Source organism: Polistes dominula, unplaced genomic scaffold (assembly GCF_049000335.1).
Source record: "Polistes dominula isolate Pdom_NZ unplaced genomic scaffold, Pdom_raw_medaka contig_18, whole genome shotgun sequence".
Lineage (NCBI taxonomy): Eukaryota > Metazoa > Arthropoda > Insecta > Hymenoptera > Vespidae > Polistes > Polistes dominula.
This window is the reverse complement of record NW_028301164.1, coordinates 1,470,623-1,494,684: the sequence shown is the minus strand read 5'-3', so window position 1 is coordinate 1,494,684 and position 24,062 is coordinate 1,470,623. Positions and strand designations below refer to the sequence as shown.

The 24,062-nt window shown below is 28.7% G+C and overlaps 2 protein-coding genes and 1 long non-coding RNA gene across 8 annotated transcripts in view; 1 reads left to right on the top strand and 2 right to left on the bottom strand.

Moving 5' to 3' along the window:
- Window positions 1–12,684, bottom strand: part of shaker (potassium voltage-gated channel protein Shaker) — a 202,827-nt gene extending 190,143 nt beyond the window's left edge. Inside the window, exons 1-5 of one of the 5 annotated variants that reach the window (XM_089178906.1) lie at window positions 12,408–12,538; window positions 9,197–9,381; window positions 9,028–9,066; window positions 1,621–2,048; window positions 878–1,413 (exon numbers count right to left, since the gene is read on the bottom strand). In XM_089178906.1, coding sequence (XP_089035032.1) covers window positions 878–1,047 — 170 coding nt within the window. In that variant the 5' untranslated portion in view covers window positions 1,048–1,413; window positions 1,621–2,048; window positions 9,028–9,066; window positions 9,197–9,381; window positions 12,408–12,538. Of the gene's footprint in view, window positions 1–877; window positions 1,414–1,620; window positions 2,049–9,027; window positions 9,382–12,407 lie in introns of those variants that run through there. The other 4 variants (XM_015325163.2, XM_089178905.1, XM_089178907.1 and 1 more) reach the window with 4 other exon arrangements.
- LOC149030484 (uncharacterized) lies at window positions 2,055–2,638 on the top strand. Its single transcript, XR_016178709.1, has 2 exons — window positions 2,055–2,320; window positions 2,416–2,638. It is a non-coding gene; the product is annotated as an uncharacterized LOC149030484 (long non-coding RNA).
- Window positions 12,685–16,586: 3,902 nt separating the features above from the next.
- snRNP-U1-70K (small ribonucleoprotein particle U1 subunit 70K) lies at window positions 16,587–23,850 on the bottom strand. Of its 2 annotated transcripts, XM_015325245.2 has the most exons (8): window positions 23,571–23,850; window positions 22,980–23,162; window positions 22,812–22,874; window positions 22,618–22,699; window positions 19,255–19,498; window positions 18,716–19,065; window positions 18,076–18,244; window positions 16,587–17,982 (listed from the first exon to the last, which is right to left on the bottom strand). In XM_015325245.2, exons 1-7 carry the CDS (start codon window positions 23,712–23,714, stop codon window positions 18,081–18,083), a joined length of 1,230 nt encoding a protein of 409 aa, XP_015180731.1. In that variant the 5' UTR covers window positions 23,715–23,850; the 3' UTR covers window positions 16,587–17,982; window positions 18,076–18,080. The 2 variants fall into 2 exon arrangements, with proteins under 2 accessions (XP_015180731.1, XP_015180730.1); XM_015325244.2 differs by having other exon boundaries at window positions 16,587–18,244.
- Between the last annotated feature and the right edge of the window lie 212 nt (window positions 23,851–24,062).

Below are 24,062 nucleotides of genomic sequence, written 5' to 3'. Positions count from 1 at the left end.
ATCTGCTTATTGCGATAAGATATATCTCTGCTTTAATTAAAGATAAAAAGTCAAGAAAAGAAGAAGAGAAGAAGAAGAAGAAGAAGAAGAACAAAGAAAAAAAATTAAAAGAAAAAGAAAGAAAGCAACTTAACGGACTCTGACCTATCTCAAAACCTATTTTTATTCTGACCTATTATCTTAAAAAAAAAAAAAAAAGAAAAACAAATCAGAAACACGTGAAGGAATTTTTGTATCCTCGATATTAAACACAAATATTTTTACGTGATATTTCGGTAAAAAAAAAAAAAAAAAAAAAAAACCACTATAACAAATATACTGTTATCTTAAAAAAAAAAAAAATTACACACGCATCAAAATATAATCTTGGAATATTCGATATTTAAACGTAGCTTTTTTTAATGTAATTTTTCAGAAAACAAAAAAAACACTATAACAAATATATCCATCATCGTTTAACCCATTGACTGCCAGACATATTTAGAGCGACTTGCCTTAAATTTTTACAAATATAATAATATTAAGTTACTGATATAATATTGTAATGGTATTTAGAATAATTGATAATTAATGTTTTTTACACCATATCAATATTTCATTCAACCTTTTTAATAATTCTTAATGTAAATAACCATTTGCAATTAATCTGAAATTGCAGCACACACTACGAGATATCTCATAGTTGGTAGTCAATGGGTTAAAGATTATTATACGATAATAATATTTAAAAAATAGATAAACCTCCCTAAGGTAAACCTATGAACTATGAAATCATAAAAGATTAAATATATATATATATATATATATATATATATATATATATATATATATATGTATCGCTTATAATAATCATAATAAATAAAAATAAAAAACTCACTGATTGAGGGTGCGATCGTTGCTTCCAGTTGTAACCGATGCCTGAACCCCGGATGCAGCGGCGGCAACTGAACCCGAATCGTGATGTCTCCTTTCCTTGTGTACGATGCCCATCAACTTCATCCACGGATTGTTCGCCGCGTGGGCACCAATGCCGCCGCTTTGCCACATTGCGCTCGCCAGCCTCGCTCCGAACTAAGGAGCCCTTTTTGGGCTCCAATAAGCAACGAGGGAAGACGAGTCTCAATAAAATATAATCAGCGTCGACGATAAAAGCGACGCTGTTTAATTGGGCCTTTAACTTGCCCGGCCCTGGATAGGTGCGAGGTGCCCTGCACGGCCCCGTTGCCTCCAGAGCCAGGCCCTCGAGCACCTCCACCATCTAATCCTCCTTGATATCTTCACAGCCTTTTAAAAAGGCTCAACTAATTCACTTCCTTTTTATAATCACTTTTTTTTTTCAATTGTTTTTACAAAACCCTTTTTCGTTAATAATTTGTATAAAACACTTTCGCGCGGAACAGCTGACGATTATCACTAATGCAATATTCGATTTTATTTATTTATATATGTATATATATATATATATATATATATATATATATATATATATATATATATATATATGTATATAAATTTAAATCACGCGGCACAAAATATGTTCCTATCGAATTCCCCTTTCTATTCCCTTTGAAAATAAATTTCTTCAATGAAAATTATCTCCACACAAAATAACACACGCACCAACAGTCTCTTCCTATTCTTCTTCTCACCACCTGCACATCATCCACGTTCCTCTACACCTTCTCTTCCTCCTTCTCCTCTTCCTCCTCCCCTTCAACCACCAACACGTTTTCTTCGTCAAGTTAACGTTATTGCTGATACTACTACTGTTGTTGTTGTTGTTGTTGTTGTTGTTGGTAGTAGTGTTATTGTTTTTATTATTGCTTATTATTCTTATTCTTCTTTTTCCTCTATGAAAAAGTTCCACAACCCTAATCGACCTTCTTCTCTTCCTTCTTTTACGCCACCTTACGTCTTCCTCTTCCTCTTCCTCTTTCTTTTCTTCCTCCCCCTCCTTTTCCTCCTCCTCCTTCTTTAGCTTCCTCGAAGCTTTTTCTTTCTGATACGCCGCCGTCTCGATTTACGTCACCTGCGTTTTTCTCTGTGCTCTTTCAAACAAATTATACTGATCCTTCGAGATACCATTTTTTTGGCTTTTTTTTTTATACTTTTTGTCATCTTCTTTCTATCCCTCTCTTTCTCTCTCTCTCTCTCTCTCATACACACACACATACATGTATACACAAACACAAGATCATTCATTTAGTCATACGTTCGTCAATGTTTACACAAACAGATATATGCAAATTCATATACACGTAATTATGCAGATATACATTCATACATTGTCAGACACATGTAATAATGCAGATATACATTCGCACATGTACAGACACATGTAATAATGCAGATACATATTCACACATGTACACCACACACCTGTAATAACGCAGATATACATTCACACATGTACAGACACATGTACAGACACATGTACAGACACATACGCAGACACATGTGCAGACACATGTTCACCGTTCGTCCTACCCTCTCGACCTTCGAACCACCCTTTTTTTCACATCGACCCTCTTTTTCACTTTGACAATAAATTTCTCTGTTCCCGAAGACTTGGTAAATGTGACTCAAAAGATCGTGTCATGTCGTCGATCGTTCTAGGCTTTTTTTTTTTTTAAACGATCCAGAACGCACGATCATCGTTCGTCGAAGCGTCGACCTTACTGACACGAGTTTACTACGCGTACTGACCTCGATCGATCGCGCTGCAGACCGAGAGTACTATGTTTATTTACTAAAATAAGTATAAGAGAGAGCTTTTTGTAAAGTGTTTACGTGGCTTCATTTAAACCATCCATATATAATACATACACATATAACATATGTTTAAGACACTTTTAAACGATATTATACGATTTGTTTTGTTCATTTTTCTTTGTCTTATTTTTTTTTCTTCTTTTCTTTTTGTTTAACTGTTATTGTAAAATAAATTTCTCATTTTTTCAAGCTTTGTTAAACTTATCATTGTAATTTTAATATTATACGAAAGAACAAATTTATATTATTTAAATAAAGAAACTATGGGAAAAATAAATTTGTAAATAATTATTTACATTTTAAATAATAAATTAAAATTACCTATATTATTGAAAAATAAATATCTCATTTAGAAATTTTGTTAAACTCATCATCGTGATTTTAATATTATACGAAAGAACAAATTTATATTATTTAAATAAAGAAACTATGGGGTAAGTAAATTTGTAAATAATTATTTAAATTTTAAATAATAAATTAAAATAATCTATAGTATTGAAAAATAAATATCTCATTTCGAAATTTTGTTAAACTTATCATTGTGATTTTAATATTATACGAGAGAACAAATTTATATTATTTAAATAAAGAAACTATGGGGAAAGCAAATTTGCAAATAATTATTTAAATTTTAAATAATAAATTAAAATTACCTATATTATTGAAAAATAAATATCTCATTTCGAAATTTTGTTAAACTCATCATTGTGATTTTAATATTATACGAAAGAACAAATTTATATTATTTAAATAAAAAAACTATGGGGTAAGTAAATTTGTAAATAATTATTTAAATTTTAAATAATAAATTAAAATAATCTATAGTATTGAAAAATAAATATCTCATTTCGAAATTTTGTTAAACTTATCATTGTGATTTTAATATTATACGAAAGAACAAATTTATATTATTTAAATAAAGAAACTATGGAAAGTAAATTTGTAAATAATTATTTACATTTTAAATAATAAATTAAAATTACCTATAGTATTGAAAAATAAATATCTCATTTCGAAATTTTGTTAAACTTATCATTGTAATTTTAATATTATACGAGAGAACAAATTTATATTATTTAAATAAAGAAACTATGGGGAAAATAAATTTGTAAATAATTATTTAAATTTTAAATAATAAATTAAAATAACCTATTATTAAAAAAATAAATATCTCATTTTAAAATTTTATCGAACTCAACGTCGTAATTTTAATTTGACACGAAAACAAATTTATATTATTTAAAATATGTAATACGATATTGTAAAAATTAACACTCGTTATAAATTATAATTGATAATAATAATAATAATAATAATAATAATAAATATATAAATTAGATTTACTTTTTATTTAAAGTATGAGAGATATAACTTAAAATAATTATTCAAATTTTAATATAAAAAAAATTAAAACAAAATTATTTTTAAAAATATATTTATGAAAAATACATTTTGTAAACAACGCGAATTAATTTTATTCAAATTTGTATCGTTAATTTATTCGATATCATGAAAAAAAAAATATATATTTTTTATTATGGAAAAATGTATCTTCTTTTTTCTTATTTGTTTCTTTTTTTTTTTTTTGTTCAAAATTTCAACAAATCATTAAAAAATTGTTAATAAAACGATTTATCATTTTGGCTACCTTAGATGTAAATTGAAGTGTAGAGGAGGGTGCAAATGATTATTGGTTTTATATCTTCTCGTTTGCATTTTATCGCGGCTGATAATAACACGAAAGTTGAAGAAGAAAGAAAAAGAAAGAAAATGAAAGAAAAAAGAAAAAGAAAAAATGCAATTTTTTTTTATTCGCAATCGTATTCGAAACGCACTATGCCGTTTTAACACGCGGCTATAATCGTTAACGGTATAATAAAGATCTTAACGAAACCCTACAGGGGTTAATAATTTGTTACAACCTGTTGGCTTTTTTTTTTTGCATCCCTATTCAATTACACGCAGAGTAATAATAAAAATAACGCACGATTTGCTTTAATCTATATATAAATTAAAAGAAATAATTAACTGACCGATCTTAATCCTTATCTTAATAACCGACACACATACACACACACACACACACACACATTTTGTTATCATCCAAAAATATAAATATTAAAATATAAGAAAATTATAAATCACTCAAGATTTTTTATCTACGAAAAATTATTGTTTATTTTTCAATAAAATCGATATTTGAAGATTTCAAACGACAAACTATTAAAATTAATTGAAATTTCTTGTAATATTATTATTTTTTCGAATGAAAGCACGTTCACCCCTTTTATAAACTTCCGTGTTATCACAATGGCCTTTAACACGGAACCCAATTTTTGCATAAATCGATAAATTCCATATTTTTTTATTTATATATATTTAATATTAAATTGTATTCTTAACGATAGAGATACTGCACGTTACTACTCGTCATCAAAATTAATTTTATATTCTATTATTAACGAAATTTTTGTTTAATACAATATTTCAAAATCAAATAATTAAAAGAGAAATAAAGAAGAAAAAGAATTATTATTATTATTATTATTATTATTATTATTATTATTATTATTATTATTATTATTATTTATATTAATTAATAATATACAAGCCCCAATTGAAAAGTTGAAATATGATAACACTCCCTTATGCAAATTAATATTAAAAAAAATTTATTCTTCCATAAAAGAAATTTGAATAACAAGGAAACAAAACGTTCAATAGATAATCGTTTAAATTTTAAATGAATTAAAAAAAAAAAAAGAAATAATTAATATTATTTTGGATATTATTTATTAGGAAAATCTGGTTAATCGTTGGTGACACCAATAACAAAGTGGAAAGTTGAATTTCGTTGATGGCAGTTAGTAGCCTTCGCAAATTGACCAGATTCTAAATTATTAGATCGACCGTAAAGTTATCCACCATCCCCCTTTTATAGTGCGAGGTTCACACGATCTATATATAAACTAAATACTCGCGTTTATGTCAAACGACGCAAAGAACCACGATTATCGTATCACGTATGTGAACGATTAATAGTAGTATCGATGTATCGATTTATCTTGAGAAAATCATTATATAAATTGACACGATATAATAACCTTTCTCTTTAATAATCCTCTATAATATTCGGGTATTCTTGTTAAAACCCTAAACCTATATTCATGTATAATATTTATTCCTACAGTAAATGGTCACTTGATCATAGATTTAATAAAAAAAAAAATCAATATAATTTTAATATTAAATAAGTACAACATAATTTTAAATATAAAATAAAATACCTTAAATTTAATATCAAATAAAACAACATAATTTTAATATAAAACAAAAACAATATAGTATTAAATATGAAATAAAAATGACATAGTTTTAAATATTTGTTAGTTTTAAATATAATTTAAATTGAACCGAATTGTAAATCTAAACCATTTTCAAATCCACCTGAAGACACACACAAAATTTCATTAAAATCGGTCCAGCTGTTTAGGAGAAGTTCAGTGACATACACACGCACAGAAAAATTATATATATATATATATAAAGATTTACAAATTATAAAATAAATTTGTATTATTTTCTAATTTGGGCCCATATACACTGTGACAAATAATAGGGTGTCACAAAATACAAAAGAAAAAAAAGAAAAAAAGTAAAAAGATAAGAAAATAATAATAATAATAATAATAATAATAATAATAATAATAATAATAATAATAATAATAATATTAAATCTTTTTCATTTTTCTGCAAAAAGATTTATTAAAAGAAGATACTTCCCCAGAGTCGAAATAAAATGTATGTTGAAAAGGAAAAGCTTTCTTTGCTGAATCGTTTCATTAAATGTGCAAGACCTTATACCGAATAGGAAAGAAGGAAGGAAGGTTGAAAGGTACAAACCCTGACGACGAGAAGGAATCCAACAACGGAACAGAAACCGCACGAAATTAATCCGTTTCACTACGGCATTAAAAATAGTTCTGGGTCGACGTAAATCGATTCTCCTTTTGTCGAGGAAGAGAGAGAGAGAGAGAGGGAAAACGCATTGAAGAAAATAAAAAAAAAAATAAAATAAAAAAAAAGTAAAAGTAAAAGAAAAGAAAGAAAATAATGCAAACGTTAAATGGTCTCCTAGAAAATTCACGATTTTTTTATTGAAAGGTATTTTATAAAGAAGTAGTATAAAAAAATACAAAATACAAAATAATAAAAAATATATTAGAAAAAATTAGGAAAAAAAATACAAAAATGATTAAAAAATATACTTTATAAATATAATTTAATATGTATTTTTATCTCGTTAATTCTTTTTCTTTCTCAATTATTTTACCTTTCTCTTTTTCTCTTTGTCTATTATAGAACAAAACCAAATAAGTTTAGCAAAGTAACGAGAGAACTAATAAGATGAAACACGGTTCTCCATTAAAACTGCAAACATTATATCTCGTACAGGTTTCTTATGATTAATGACGTGAGAAATACAGTACACGCGTTTATATACCCACATATATGTATATATATGTATGTATTTATATATACTAACTACAAATGCAAATCCTCATTTTCAAATCTAGTCCTTTACTTGCTTCCTACGAAGATTGAAATACTAAAAGGAAGACATAGACATAGACGGAAAACCCTGATCGACTAGAATGAAATTACTATGTTGACATATACATCCTTACCTAAAGTGTTCTCCTTAAAGTATAAACAGACACGTTGAATGATGAAACATGAGATTAAGGAAAAGAACAACAATAAAAATAAATAAATAAAAACGATACGAGAAAACATAAATTAAAATATATAATCGTCGATTAAGGTAGAATATTCATTACGCGTATATCTCAATTTTCCTCCAATTAATATTTCATTTATTTATATTTTAAATATGGAATATGATTAAAAAAAAATGTTAGTTATAAATCGATCAATAATAATTTTATCACGTTCTCTTTACTTGAATAATTAAAGTATTAATAATAATAATAATAATATTAACGAGCAAATAAATTATTTCGATGACATTATTTTCATACCCATTTATATGTCGAATCAATTTATTCATAATTTTGACATGTAATTAAAAAAAAATTATTACTTTTTAATATTTGTTACATTAATTAATGTACAAATTTGTTAATTGTTATATTTCTTAACTTATTTTACTAAATTTTGTCCACGATACTACTAAATTATGTACTTATACTACTAGATAACTACAAAGTAATCACTTTATTTATAATTTTGGCATGTAATTAAAAAAATTATTTCTTTTTTATATTTTTATATTTTTTAAATAATTCAATGTGCAAATTTATTAATTATTATTTTTATTGATTTTTTTAAATGAATTTTGTCCACGTTACAACTAAATTATATACTTATACTACTTACTAGATAACTACAAAGTAACCAATTTATTTAAAATTTTGGCATGTAATTTAAAAAAATTATTTCTTTTTTATATTTTTATATTTTTTAAATAATTCAATGTGCAAATTTATTAATTATTATTTTTATTGATTTTTTTTATTAAATTTTGTTCACGTTACTACTAAATTATTTACTTATACTACTAGGTCACTACTAAATAATTAATTTATTTATAATTTTGGCATGTAATTAAAAAAATTATTACTTTTTTATATTTGTTACATTAATTAATGTACAAATTTGTTAATTATTATTTTTATTGATTTATTTTACTAAATTTTGTCCACGTTACTACTAAATTATATATTTATACTACTAAGTTGCTACTAAGAAATATATTAAATTGCAAAAAAACCCTAGAATAAAAAATAACCAAAAAAATGTTATACATATCTATGTTAAATACTATGAAAATAAAAATTAATTATATAAATTAATTATATATATATATATATAGATAATAATAATAGAATTAATATAAATAATAATAAATATAAAATTAATTATTTTATATGAAGATTAAAAATAAGATGTAGATTTTTATATACACTGTTATAACTAATACATAGCCTATATTATTTATATCTTTCGAAAGTTATTTTTCTAAGATGTTTTTTACTTTATAAAATAAACTTTTTTAAATCAAAAAAAAAAAAGAAAAAAGATATAAAAGTTCGGTCGAATCATTTCATTTTTTAATTCATTTTGATTTAATATTTCTTCGATATCTCAATCATTCCACCATTCACACACTTACTCACACACATACACACGCATACATCAGAGACGGGTATACTCTTTCTTTCTCTCTCTTACCTCTTAATTTCAGTAGATCAATGCACTCGTTGAAGCGAACTTTCACCGGTCATGCATGACGTTGGTAAAGAGGGGGAGGAGAAGAGAGAAAAAAACAGATAAATTGTAGATACGCACTGTGCACTACTATCTTTTTATTTTTTTTAATTTTTTGTTTTTTTTACTTTACTTTATATTCTTTTCTTCTTTATTTTTTCTTCCTTTCTTTTTTTTTTTTTTTTATTGTAATAACTTCTTTATCCCAGAGAGCAACACGACGAAAATAAACCAACAACAACAGTCCCAGTATTTCCAAACGTTAATCCTTTAGATTTGAAAACCGTCACGATAACAACCTTCTTTTAGTATAATATACTAAGCACCAAAAAAAAATCAAACAAATATTTCGTCGAAATTATCGAAAGTAAAAACTAACGAACGATGAACAAACAAATTTTGACGATTTTCCGATTACACCTTCCTCCTCTCTTCTACATATATCTTTCTCTTTCTTTTTTTGTTTTCACATAGATACAATTCAACGTGATAACTCTCGAAGCAAAAGGATTCGATTTGTTTAAAGTCCTCCTTTTGTTCGTTCGTATGATTAAAAAGAAAAACTCAAAAAACTCGAAAAACTCGAAAAAATAATTGGAAATCAATTAATTGGAAAAAAAAAAAGAAATAAAAGAAAAAACAAACAAGGAAGACATGCAGACAAGCAAGCAAGCAAGTAAGCAAACAAACAAGCAAGCAAGCAAGCGCAAAAGAAGCACGCAGTGAAAACGCGTTTACATTCACTAAAACCTCGGCTATCGTCCCACTGACACACTTAATCTCGCATTCATACCAACCACCCCTTTTCAGTGATCCTCTCTCTTCGAACCCCCCATTTTGAACCAGCGAAAGATTAGATCCGTTCGTTGATAAACGAGCAAATGAAGAAGACATTTTTTTTTTGTATTTTAATACATCAATGTATGATAGAAAGATTGATAGATAAATAAATAAAATGGATCGATGTTAAATGAACTTAGAAATTTTCTAATGAAGTGACCACAAACCCAGCTGATGATCTTATCAAGAGGGTGAGAAGCCGCGTGTTTGGCAAACGCTCGATCCAAACGCTACAGGTCGCCTTCTAACGGTTTACATCCACGAAATGACGATGTCAAGATATGTTTCTAACATACGATAAATGAAACAATAAATTAATAAAATAATTTTTAGATAAAATATAGAACTAATCTATATACCACGTGTTATCTCACGAAAAAAAAAAACCAAAAAAAAAGAAAATTCATTTCTAATTTAACGAACAATAATAAATGACATCACGTACAAACGTTCAACTTCAGAACAAGTAGAAAAAAAAAACAGAATAAGAAAAGTAAAAGGAATTAGAAGAAGAAACCTAAATAAAATCCCTAACTCGTTATTGAATATTTAATAAAATAAATGAGGGGTTAATTTATTCGTGAAAAGGTGGTACACCATGATAAGTTGTCCTAGTCTTCGTAACGATACTCATCTTTGCAAGGTATCAACGACCTTGGGCTGAGTTCTTCTTACGGTTGGTGGTGCAGAAGAAAGGATGCATTTACAGTCAGTAAAGATATTAGATTTCTCTCTCTCTCTCTCTCTCTCTCTCACACACACTCTCTGGTAATATAACACGGAAAAGAAGAAAAGAAGAAGAACTAATAGACGAAAACTAAAACGATGAGATAGATGACACTGAACACACACACACACAAAACACAGCACACATACACATCATTTTTCTCTGATAATATTACAATATGCATATATATATATATTTACACGTATATAAACGTATTTATGTATTTATAGATCCAAAATACATACACATATATATATATATACATATAAATTGTATCCACTTTTTCTTCGTTAAAAAAAATGTTGTTTTATCCACAAATTTGCAAAGTTTTCAGTTAATATAAAACCCAAAAAAAAAAAAAAAGGAAAACAGAACCGTTTCGAGGATGAGTAGAACGCGACGCGAGTGGATTCCGCAGGACGTTCTTGGTCAAGCAGGAGCGTCGAACCTGGACGTACCCATCGCTGACACCACGGCACGATGTCGGCCAATGGGATCGCGCGATCTCAGCCGCATTGGCGGTGCGTGAGAGAGATCGCGGGGTAAGAGAGGCAACACACGACGCCGCACGCCGTCTGCACCACCGAATGCACCCACCCACCTTTACCTCACTCACCCCTTTTTTGAGCTATATTCCCCTCTTTCACCATCAACCACCACCTCCTTCACCTCCTTCCTTCTTCTTCTTCTTCTTCACCTCCTCTTCTTCTTCTTCTTCTTCTTCTTCGTCTTCCTCCTCCAACACTACTACCACCACCACCACCAAAACTACCACTACCACCACCACCTCCTTTCACGAAAAAAAAAGGTCCGTCACCTGCACACGATCTTTCCACCTTTCCAAATGATTTCTAATATCACCGATTATTTATTAACATTCAAAACTTATCTAACTTCTTTCTTTCTCTCTCTCTCTCTCTCTCTCTCTGTCTCTTTCTTTCTCTTTCTCTTTCTATTATTTTCTTTCTATTCTTCAGAGAAACCAATTAAATGACTTCCCATTCTCCCTTTTTTTCTTTCTTTGGATTATCAATAGAAGAGAAGGAAGAAAGAAGAAAACATTTGTACAAATCAAATGAAATCAAATGAAATCGAATGAAATGAAAGGGAAGATAAGAAGCCCTTGTTGTCTAGGCTAGTTTCGACACTTTTAGAGGATTCGATCGTATTCCGACCGGTCCTCGAGGTCAACGCGGCCTAACCGTAAGCCACACGTTTGTTTCACCTTTACTACGAAAACGGGAGAGGAGAGAAACAAAGAAAAAGAGAAAGAGTAAATGAGAGAAATAGAAAGAAAGATTAGTAGAGAAAAAGAGAAATACAAAATGAGATAGAAAGATAGATAGAAAGTTAGAAAAATAGAAAGAGAGAGAGAGAGAGAGAGAGAAAGAAATAGATTGATGATCAACTATAGTGATCATTCACTCATTTCATACATTCACTTTCTTTCTCTCTTTCTCTTTCTTTCTTTCTTTCTTTCTTTCTTTCTTTCTTTCTTGTTTTCTCTTTACATTCGTGTTAAATCTCGATGGACATGTTGAAATTAAAAAAAAAAAAAAAAAAGAAAAAAAAAAATAGCAAAACTAGACGAAAAATCAAAAAAGAGAAAGATTAAATAAGAAGAAGAAGAAAAATAAGAATAAGAATAAGAAGAAGAAATCGTGCTTATATGCGAGCTTTGTGCTTGCGTTAGTGCATGCGTGCATGCGTGCGTGAGTGCGTGCGTGCGTGCGTGCGTGAGTGCGTGCGTGCCTTAGGGAGGACGCTAGATGCCTACGAATCCTTGTCACGATAATTGTTGTTGTTGTTGTTGTTGTAGTAGTAGTTGTAGTTGTTGTTATTGTAGTTGCTGTTGTTCTTGTGATTCTGCTTGTTTTTGTTGGAGGTTGTTAATATTAATTTCGTCGTCTGGGTTGGATAGTATGGTAATAGTAAAATATTAAAATAGTAATATAGAGCAATAAGTAATATATTAATAGCAATAAAGAAGAATAATTATCATGGAGTATGTCGACACCGATTATTATTATTATTATTTTCTTTTTTTTTTTTTATATTTCTTTTTTATGATCGAGCAATGTGACAGTAATAAAATAGTACTAATTAATAATAACAGCAGTTAGCAGTAGTAGTAGTAGTAGCAGTAGTAGTAGTAGTAGTAGTAGTAGTAGTAGTAGTAGTAGTAGTAGTAGTAGTAGTAGTAGTAGTAGTAGTAGTATTAATAGCAGAAGAAAAATAAAAAGAAGACTACGAATAAGAATAAGAAGAAGTAATAAATGTTGTTGTTTTAGTAGATACTAATAGATGTAGTAAATAGTAACAGAAGTATATATAGAAGAATTAGTAGAAAAAAGTAGAAGTAGAAAAAGTAGAAGAAGAAGAAGAAGAAGAAGAAGAAGAAGAAAGAAGAAGAAGAAGAAGAAGAAGGGGGTCGGGTGTAATGGAAAAAGGCACCCCGACTGAAAGAAAAGCGGGCGGCCACGAGACTCCCGCGCGGAGCCCAACGTTTCGCCTCACTGCCGGGCTCACTGCAGGCTCTGACGCACCAAGCTTGCCTCCTCCACCACCACCTCCATACCAACCTCATCCTCCTTCTCCTCCTCCTCCTCTATTCCTCCACCTCCAACCCCTGGCAACCACCTCTCACTCTATCTCTCTCTTTCTCTTTTCCCTTCTGCTTACAACCTACCATCTACCTGTGTATACACTACACTGTTTCCCTCAGTTTGCCTCTACCTCTCATACCCTCCAACCCTCTTTCTCTTACCCCCACTACCTCTTATCCCATACCATACCATGCCTCCCGCTCTCACCCTCAGCCATCCCTTTCTTCTATCACGATACTCGGTTTCGCGCGCACATAGTCGCATATACTCGTATGAAAGAGAGAGATGAGACTATTCGACACACCTGCGCCCTATCCACCATCTCCTTCTAAATCCCACCCCCCCCCCTCTTCTGCCTTCCTTTCTTCCCTCTCTCTCTCTCTCTTTCTTCCCTCTCTCTCTTTCTTTCTTTCTTTCTTTCTTTCTTTCTCCCTACCCCTAACTAAAACCACCCTTCTGCCTTACTCCCACCTTAGACCCTTTTCCTTCTTACACATTCTCTCTTTCTCTCTCTTTCTATTTTTTTTTTCTTATTCTATCATACACTTCCACGCTGCTTCCACGTCGTTGATTTCACGATATCCAGCTAAGTCTATCTATCTCTTTCTCTCTTTTTCTTTTTCTTTCATTCTCTCTCTCTCTCTCTCTCTCTCTCTCTCTCTCTCTCTCTCTCTCCAAACATCGAAACCGATCCTCAACGCTAATAATTGAGCACCTTGCGGATCAGAGACTCGGAACTGGTCGAGAAAGTCGAGCTTATTTGCTTTGATAACTTTAAATCATTATTTTGATGCATGTGTATATGCATGTATGTATATGTAAATATACGTGTGTCTTATTCTTACTTTATTTCCCACCACTTATATATGTTCCTTCTTCCTTTTGAGATAAGGAATAAAATCCGTGCTATTATGTCATTACGATTACGGATATAGCTTTTATAAGCATGTTTGATTGCCAACGTAAAAATATGAAAAAAAGAAAAAAAAAAGTAAAATTTATTAGGGAAGATCGTTAGCCTTTTTTCACAATTTTTTCTTTTCTTTCTTTCTTTCTACCTTCCTCTCTATTTCTATTTCTCTTTCTCTTTCTCTTTTACACTTTGAACGATCGATTCACCTTTTATTACTCTAAAACAAACCTTCAATTTATGTGAAATTTTATCAGACCCATATATATATATATATATATGTATAGTTTTTTGAAAAAGTCATTCTACAACGTTAAAGAGGAATCGATCATTTTCTCTTTAAAATAAAAAAGAAAAAAAAAAAATATATATATATATATATATACTGCAAAAACACACGAGTATATACATATCCATATGTATATAATACGTGTGCCATGTATTATATGCAAATTTTCTTATAAAGTATATACATATAGGACCATAAAGCCAAGGAGAATATTACAAAGTGATATAAGTTTTCTGTTCGTTCGTTTTTGAACCGTAACAAAAACGTGATGTTTAATATTAAATATCCTAAATGCATTCACAAGTTTTTTCTCTCTCTCTCTCTCTCTCTCTCTTTTTCTATACAAAACAAAAATATTGTATTTAATTTTTACATGGCAGAATACATATAAAATAATTTTCATTTATTTATTTATTTATTTATTTATTTATTTTTTACTTTTTTGTTGTTGACCTAAACACAGCAACTTTGCTGACCATTTTACAAATTTGATTATAACAGTATTTTCGTGATTTATGGTATTCGTAAAACATCTTATGGAATTTGTATATTTATAAAGAGGGTTGTATAATAATGTAATAAAAAGAAGGGAAAGAAACTTTTAATTTTCTTGGAAAAGAGAGAAATACGTATATATATATATATATATATATAGAGAGAGAGAGAGAAACACACACACACACACAGAATTAAATTTTTAATAAACCGTGAGAATAAAAAACTATGTTGTTTTTTTTTTTTATGAAATAGAGTACACGACGTAAGAAAATAAATATGTTACACGTTGATTCAAAAATATGTTGTACGTATGGACCTATATACAAAAATAAATATATGTGTGTGTTAACGTGTATTTTAAGTTTCAAGAGAGTTATTGTACAAACGTTGAGAAAATAAAAATAGAATGGCATGAAATAAAAACTAAAATAAGGAATATAAAATAAAATAGACCGAAAAGGAAAAAGAAAAAGAAAAAGAAGAATAAAAAAAAAACTACGATGCAGTATAAAATTGTAATGCAGAGGCAAGCCAGAGGCAGCAACTCTTCGTTACTAAAACATCCGCAACTTTAACTTTCCGTTCGCGGCTACTGCCAACGAGTACAGAACAAGAAAAAAAAAAAGAAAAAAAAAAAAGAACTGAAAACGTAACAGGGTGCTTTTTTAAACTCGGCCGAAATAATAATGAAACATTACATAAAGCTTAGGCTTACTCGTTAACAACACAAAAATGATACTCTCGTTTTGTAAATTATTCGAATACTCCGAGTTTTCAAATTTCGCGCGTAAATTTGATTTCAAGAATTATACCAAAAAAAAAAAAAAAGAAAAGGAAAACATTAAAATAAAAGAAAATAAAATACATAATTAATTTCAATGAAATCATACAGAAATAACATATAATATTACATTAATACTAATTTATCACTAATTTATCGTATTTTTATATATATATATATTTAATAAAACGTGTGATAATATGTGTTTGATAAATTGTATCTTACTACTTGAAGAAATATACAACTAAAACTTCAAAATTGAGATTATTTTGAAACAGTTTATAACGAAGATCTCTACAAAAAAAAAAAAAAAAAAAAAACATTATTATGTAATATTTGATAAAACATAAAAGAAGAATATTTCATTTAAATGCATATACATAAAATACTTACCACACTTACAAATACAATGTTTTCATCGCTTATATATTTCTTTAGGATTTCTTTTCTTTTTTTTTTTCACATTTTAAACATCAAATATCGCACGATTATCTTTATTATTATTATTATTATTATTATTATTATTATTATTATTATTATTATCATTATCATTAATATTATTATTATTATATTTATTATTATATTTATTAATGAAATCAAAGAATCACTTTCTTACGATTATACTTGCATTTTCTTTTTCCCCCTCCCCAATTTAATGTAACCGCAATTGTCACGTTAAATATTATTCGAAAACGAAAGTGCAACAAAAAAGGAAACGATCAAAATACACATTCAACAATCGTTGAACTCTCAATTCAAATGCAAATGAATTTTTACAAATTGTTACAAAGAAATTTATCATCTTTTAAGTTAAAAGATAAACGCTATAAAACGTGTTTGTCTTTCTTGGCTATGTTATTAAAAATGCAATATTAAATAATAAAATGTTTCTTTTCTTTTGTTTTGTTTTTTTTTTCTTCTTACTTATACGCAGAAAAACTTGAAATTTGTTATTAAATCACTAACATAGTTATTAGTTGAACACTTACAAATAACGACGACGTAGTAGCTTTGGCGCTAAATTTGAATCGTACGAAAAAAAAACAATATTTTCATGAATTACGTTTTCCTCGCACACAACTAATGATAATTTCAATTATACGATTCCCCAAAAATATCTTATCTCGTTTACATAATCCTACCTATCTGACAAATCAAATCTTCTTACACTTTCCATCCAGGCCACGTAGGTCACCGATGGTCGATGATAATACTCATGCATTTATATGACCAACAGAGATCACTTGGCCTAAATGAAAACCTTGACAAAAGATGCTTGATATTTAATATCTATTTTCATCATTTTTTGTTTTTTTTTTTTTTTTTTTTTTACTTATATACTTTCCTTTAATGTTAACATACAATAAACATAAGAAATATAAAATAAAAGATATTTGAACTAAAAAGAAGAAGAAGAAGAAAAAGAAGAAGAAAAAAAAAGAAATTTACGTTTTTAAACGTTAGGATTTACCATTGATACTTTTTTTCATTTTTTTTTTTTTTTTTTTTTTTTTTATAAATGTCTAACAGATGAATTATATCCTTTATTTTATTAGAATATATATACATATATATACTATATATATACTCATGCATATATTCACATACATATACAAATATATATATATGAATATACTTATACATGTACACATATATATATAAATATACATGCAGCAGCAGCAATTACTATGAAGAAGAAATTCATTTTCATATACTCGTTATTATGTATGTACAAATTACAGCGAGTGATAATATTTCTTTTTTTGTTCTTTTTTTTGTTTTTTTTTTGTCTTTTTTTTTTTATTCGTGGTAGCAATAAAATTGAAAACGTTTACGAACTTTCTGGGTGTTTTGCGTATGTGTGGATGGGTGTACGTGTGTGTGTGTAAATATATTCCATATTGCGAGGTTGTTTTTTCAACTGCTAGAATATCGTATTTTTAAATAACACATTCGAATTTATAAAAATTTTTTTACCTTTTCTGTGGTTTCTTTTTTTTTTTTTTTTTTGTTCTTTTGTTCAAAACCAATCGACGAAAAATTATATATGGGTGGTATAAATATATATATATAATATAATATAATATAATATTCTAAATTAATTAATTACCAAGGGAACGGATAAATGGATGGCGGCTAATTTATAAACTTAGATCAAAGCTGCTTACCTTGCAATATGCCAAATAGAATAATCTGCTCATTAAAAATTTTCCATTCCGCTATACAATTCTCGTTGTAACTCAAATGCAGTAATTTACAGCATTTATGCTAATAACAATAAGGAAATACAATATAAACATTATTATTGATGGTTGCATCGATTCGTCGCGGGCTGAGAGAAAACGTCATAAGGCATATTACTGAGATCAATAATCTTGTACAGAGTCGTAATTATTGTATGGGGGTGGATCAGGGCGACCTTCGGGAATTCTATATTTTTCTTCGACTTCTTGATCGTTATCGTCTTCATACTTGACTGCGGTGAAATATGATCCTGACGTTGAGAACGTGTTACTATAATCGGGATAATCTGAAAATATTTCCCATTATTAAAACAATTTATATTTTTTAAATCATTAATATAAACACTCTCTCATGGGTATCCTTCAAAAGAAAGATTGTACATTACATTTCAACAAAATCAAATATACAAATTATATAAGAGTGTGTTGCAGTTAATAAAATACATTACTAAATTATTTTTCTAAACGAAAGCAAGGTGTATTAAAATTATATATATATATATATATATTAATTTATACAAGCGTGTAAAAATTAATACTTTCTTTTTTTTTTTTAATTACTACAAGTGAGTAATAAATTGTTTTTAACCCTTTCTTTACTAACGACCCTTATACATATATATATATATACAAGCAAATTTATATGAAACGATATTAATTTTGTTAAATGTAACATACGCAATTTTTTCATATAATAATTACTTCCATTGAAATGATTTCTATATAATATATATATATAAATGTTATATAAAGAGTACCATCCAAAGGTTCTTCCTTAATACGAATTTCCTTGGTATCCTCATCCTGTCGATCACCACGATCTTTTCTATCCCTGCGTTCACGATCTCTGTCTCTCTTAATTCTCTTCCTGTCCCTATCGCGATCGCGATCACGATCATTACTCCTCTTACGATCTCGATCACGATCACGTTCACGATCACGATCTCTTCTATCGCGTGGTCGTTCGTCCCTTTGAATTTCCTCTATATCAGGATCTGGTAAACGATCTCGACTACTACGTCTACGTTTTCGGTCGCGTGACCTACTCCTTGATCTTCTTTTATGATCGCGTGACCTTCTACGTTCTCTGTCTAAACGATCACGATCCCTAAAAAACAAACCAACAAAAAGTAATTACAAATATAATTTACGATTCTTATTAATTATTTGAAGATCGTAAAATATTTTGATATCTCTGTAAGAATGTAAGATTGCATTTTTTTTTTATTATTATTATACGTAATTTCATTTGAATTATATTTAATTAATAACAACAACAAAAATGTATTTTTCTTACCTATCCCTGTCCATCCCTCGTCCAGAAGTTTCCCTCTCTCGCTCGAGACGATATCTTTCTCTTTCCCTTTCATTATCTTCCCTACCGGAGTGTTTAATATTCACATCGGGTCCACCTCTGCGAGTACCACCTAGACCACCACCAAGTCGTCGAGGGAGCCACCCTTTTACTGTTCTTGCACGCTCCACGTCAACCAACACTCTGCGACCATCTATTTTCTTACCATCGGCATGCTTATACGCAGCTAAAAGTATCATTACAAAATTACAATCTAATCAAAATCACATAACTACTACGCGTTTATGCTATTATGAGATCTCTCTTAATCTCTGAGAACTCATCTTCGAAATAAAGTCAATGATTTTATTCATGACATTTTCTAATGTTTTATTATATTTTCTTTTTGCACAACCGAATGCACCATTTAAAATAGAATGTTTATTTTATTTTATTTTTTTTTTTTTATGTTTCTTTAAATTAATCAAATCTTTTCTCTATAGCTCAAGAACTACTACATCAATATGAATGGGCTAATAGAAATAAAGAATATGACAGAGAAACAATTAATGACTCGATTCTTTACTGTAGATAATTTGTTTGTTTCTTCTTTTTCTTTTTTTTTTTGTTTTGTTATTTTTTATTTTTTTTTTATTTTATTTTTTTTTTTTTTTATTTCCACTCTCTCACACTATTTTACTCGACCATTCTGGGTAACGATGTGAGTTAGAATTGCTATGCGGCAACCTGGATAATTTGGTTAAAGTATCTACATATGCATTGTGTTTATAATTTCCTTACAACGAAGTCATCCAAACCAGTGAGTAGTATAAAATATCCTATTTTTATGCATGATACGGATAATAAGGTATCTGCATGCGTTATCCCTGATTATGTGCTTCTTTTTATTCGTAACGTCCACTATATTCTATAAAGTAAAATTAGAAAGTATATACCTTTAATCTAATATTTCAATATTCTTCTTTTTTCTATTTTGTTTTTTGCTTTCTTTTTGTTATTTTCTTTCTTTCTTTTTTTTCAAGCACAAACTCCTTGTACTATAAAGCCTTCATTTTTTTTTACAAGAAAAAAAAAAAAAGACAATGGTAACAGTACAAAAAGTTAATGATGTGCATTAATAAACTGTTGTGTTATGTTGTTATTACATTTGATATATGATAAATGAAGGTATTACGATCTCATCTTACTGTATAAAATCACAATTGTACGTTACTACGTTGGGGCACAATAATCAACGATGAGGTATGCAGACTTTGAAGTACCTTAAATACTACAATGTTTTATATTCCAAAAAGTATAGCAAATACAAAAAATACCTACCGCGGCTACTTACGTACGGAAGTTAACACAAAGCTTAGAAGTACTTTTAATCAGTGAATCGAACTTGTAAGAGACACGCGAGAGTAGGCCAGCGCGTACGCTATTCATTGGGAAGGTGCCCAGTCTTCGTATGTTCGTTCAATCTCCAAAGAAGTTTTATTTTGCATTTACCTGGTGCGCTTTTATATATTTCTCTTTTTTTTTTTTTAAATATTTTTTTCTTTTTACTTACAACCAAACCGTGCGCAATTCATATATATATATATATTTAATAATTTTATAACTTTGTTACGTAAAATGTTATACTGAATTCTAATAATAGATATTGTGTTAAACTTTAAATGATTACGTTGAAACGCGGAAATGATAGATCAATTCCACTTTAATTATCAAAATTCCGAAATTGAAAGCAAGGGAAAGATTATCTGCATGCTAAATCATATTATGCAGACTTTTAGATATCGTGTTTACAGAGCAAGAAATGATGATATATAGATATATAAATATAAATATCGCTAAGATAAATTAGTATTCTATATCGAAATTGATATGTTTCAGGACTTAAGCACATACAAAATATATACTAAAAAATAATAATTCATATTTTGCGTGAACATTTTATATCATTTTGATCGATTAAAAGTTTTATCTAATATTTTCTTTTTTTTTTTTTTGTCTTTTTTTGGCAGAAAGAATAAAAAAAAGCACCCTAATAACAATAAAAATAATTATAATAATAATAATAAAAATAATAATAATAATAATAATAATAATAATAATAATAGTAATAATAATAGTAATAATAATAGTAATAATAGTAATAATAATAGTAATAATAATTATAATAATAATAATAATAATAATAATAATAATAATAAAGATAATTATAATTACAGTAAGAATAATAATAATCATATAAATAATAACAATAATAATAATAATAACAATAGTCCACTAATCTGCATTATGAATCTTTTACTAAACTTATTAAAAATTTGAAAACTGCTTTTCTCGCAGAGGATCTCTATGATGCTCTACCCTTGCTTAATATCGAACATTTAAATAAAATCATTAACATTTTTACTTTTTCAATTAATGACACACCTATGATTATGTGCATAATGATAATTAATTTGATTAAATGTTATAAACGCGTTGTCTAATAACGATAATGGACTAATTTGAATGACTCCTAAAATTTAAGTATATTTGAGTTTGAAAACGCGTTATAGAATTTCATACGAATGTAACAAGTAAATGTCTAGTCGACGTAGAGACCAAAATATGTATGTATGTATGTGTAATAATAATTAATTAATATAATAATAACACTAACGTGACTGTTCACCGCCCGTGTCCCTGAACCTTTTCCCTAGAAGCAAGCCCACCAATCATCAATTTCAATGTAGAATGCTAACTTTACGCGTACTCTTTTGAAAATAAAACCACAAACCATAAATAAATCTGTCAAACAAACAAGATAGACACCTGCTTTCTGCGAACACTTTAAAAATGCGGCCAATATTGAGCTCTCAATCGATTTAGATAAAAATTCAATCAAATTGAGATTTTAATTAAACAAACCGCTGAAGAGAAATATAGGGTAAGCATAGATGCTAACAAACTTTGTTGTATGTTGGATCTTACCACACATACAAACCTATCATATCAGGCAGGTTCAGGGATTTTGCATGGAATAGTGAACGGCACTAGTTGCCGGCAGCGGCCACCACGCTGTACCAAGAACAAGATAAAAACTGCATTAATCAAGACAGCCAATAATCTCTTTTTCATTTCAATCGTTTACCACATTTTTATGTATTTAGAAAATGGTATTCCTGCATGGATGTATCGTGGGACCCCCCACACACAACCTTCTGGTTAAGTACCAATGAAAATGGGTAGCCTAACTATAGCCCTGCCCCACTATATCTAGCTGGAAGTGATACTAAGAAATGTGAGATTCCATACTATGGACTCACGGAGGCTTTTAAGAAAATATTATATTTCTGGGCTGATACTTACAGTGCATGTCTCTTTCGTGCTCATACTCAATGAAGGCATATCCTCTAGGTTTGCCATTTATTGTATTATGAATTACCACAATCTACAAATAATTAACAATATATAGAAAATAAATATCAATTAAATTTACAAGTCAATACATCAATTGACATGCATATTTTACATATTTTTACATATGTTATATTTGATTATACCTTTTTTACCGGTCCATAGACTTCGAACTCCCTCCTAAGTTTGGATTCCGAGGTATCATAATTCTAAAAAAAAAATATGTTTATGTTAAAACATATCTAACACACTTAATTCAACAAATGTTTTATTCAATAATATTCGATGATGAAACTATTGAAATAAATACGTACTATTCTTGCTACAAATAAGGTTTTAAAAGGATCTGCAGTCACATTGGGTATACCAGCAGGATCCCAAACAGCAATTTCTTGTTCTAATTTATAAGCAACTTGTTCAGCACGTTCTCTTCTTCGACGTTCCAATCTTTCCTCTCGAGTTTCCACACGTACAGGTGGTGGAGTATCCTTGGGATCCTTTTATCAAATTTATTAAATTGATAAATTAGAAAAATATATAATATTAGCATGAACAAAGAATTCATTGACATATTGTCTCACTACTTAATACATAATGCACATTCTAGATGGCTATTAAAATTTGAAATGCATCCAATAGTTCCTTACATAATGCACTAAAAATGAAAACAAGAAAAAAGATCACTCATCATACACATATGTGCATTCGTTTCAAAGCGCATTTGAAAACTATGCACGCATTCAAGAAAGTTCTAAAATATGTATGCTATTTTTTTATTTTTTTTTTACGTTTAAAAGATCTAATTAAAAACAATATGCGTTTGACGGATAAAAAGAGAAAGAAAGAAAAACATACGTGAAAAATATTAAAGTCACATGTATGAAAGAAGGAAAATAATAATTTACCTCAAAATATTTAAGAAATGTTCCAACGCCAATATATCCTCCATTCTTCTTTTCGTGTGGGAGCTTGCTAGCCGGTGGCAAATAAGGTATTGGTTCGCGGGGTGCAAATAATGCGAGTAAATTTGGTGGTAAAAATTGCGTCATTTTGTTTAATATTACACAACAATGCAATTAAATTTAATTATCTCGCTTAGATTAATTAAAAAAAGAACACAGGCGCAACTGCATCTTTAGTCACTACACTCCTTAAAATGGCGTCGACGTTGCAACCGGTACACCATAACCACATAACCCACAAGACTATCTACAAGCCACAATAGAGAGAAACATTTATCAAAATGAACTTTTACAATACTGTACACGTTTACCGACATGTGTTTATTATTTTTGTCACTAGATGGCACCCATAGTATTGATTTCTATGATTCACCAATTACATTTCACTAGGTTAAACCTGATTGGTTGTTTATCAGTATCGATATTTGGATATAT

What these genes read in the sequence shown, in the direction of transcription:
- snRNP-U1-70K (XM_015325244.2), bottom strand. Translation starts at nt 23,714, where the DNA reads ATGACGCAATTTTTACCACCAAATTTACTCGCATTATTTGCACCCCGC. An exon ending in CCTTATTTGTAGCAAGAATA is followed by an intron (nt 22,875 to 22,979) that starts GTACGTATTTAT and finishes TTTTTTTTTTAG; the next exon opens with AATTATGATACCTCGGAATC. An exon ending in GCACGAAAGAGACATGCACT is followed by an intron (nt 19,499 to 22,617) that starts GTAAGTATCAGC and finishes TGATACTTTTAG; the next exon opens with CTGCGTATAAGCATGCCGAT.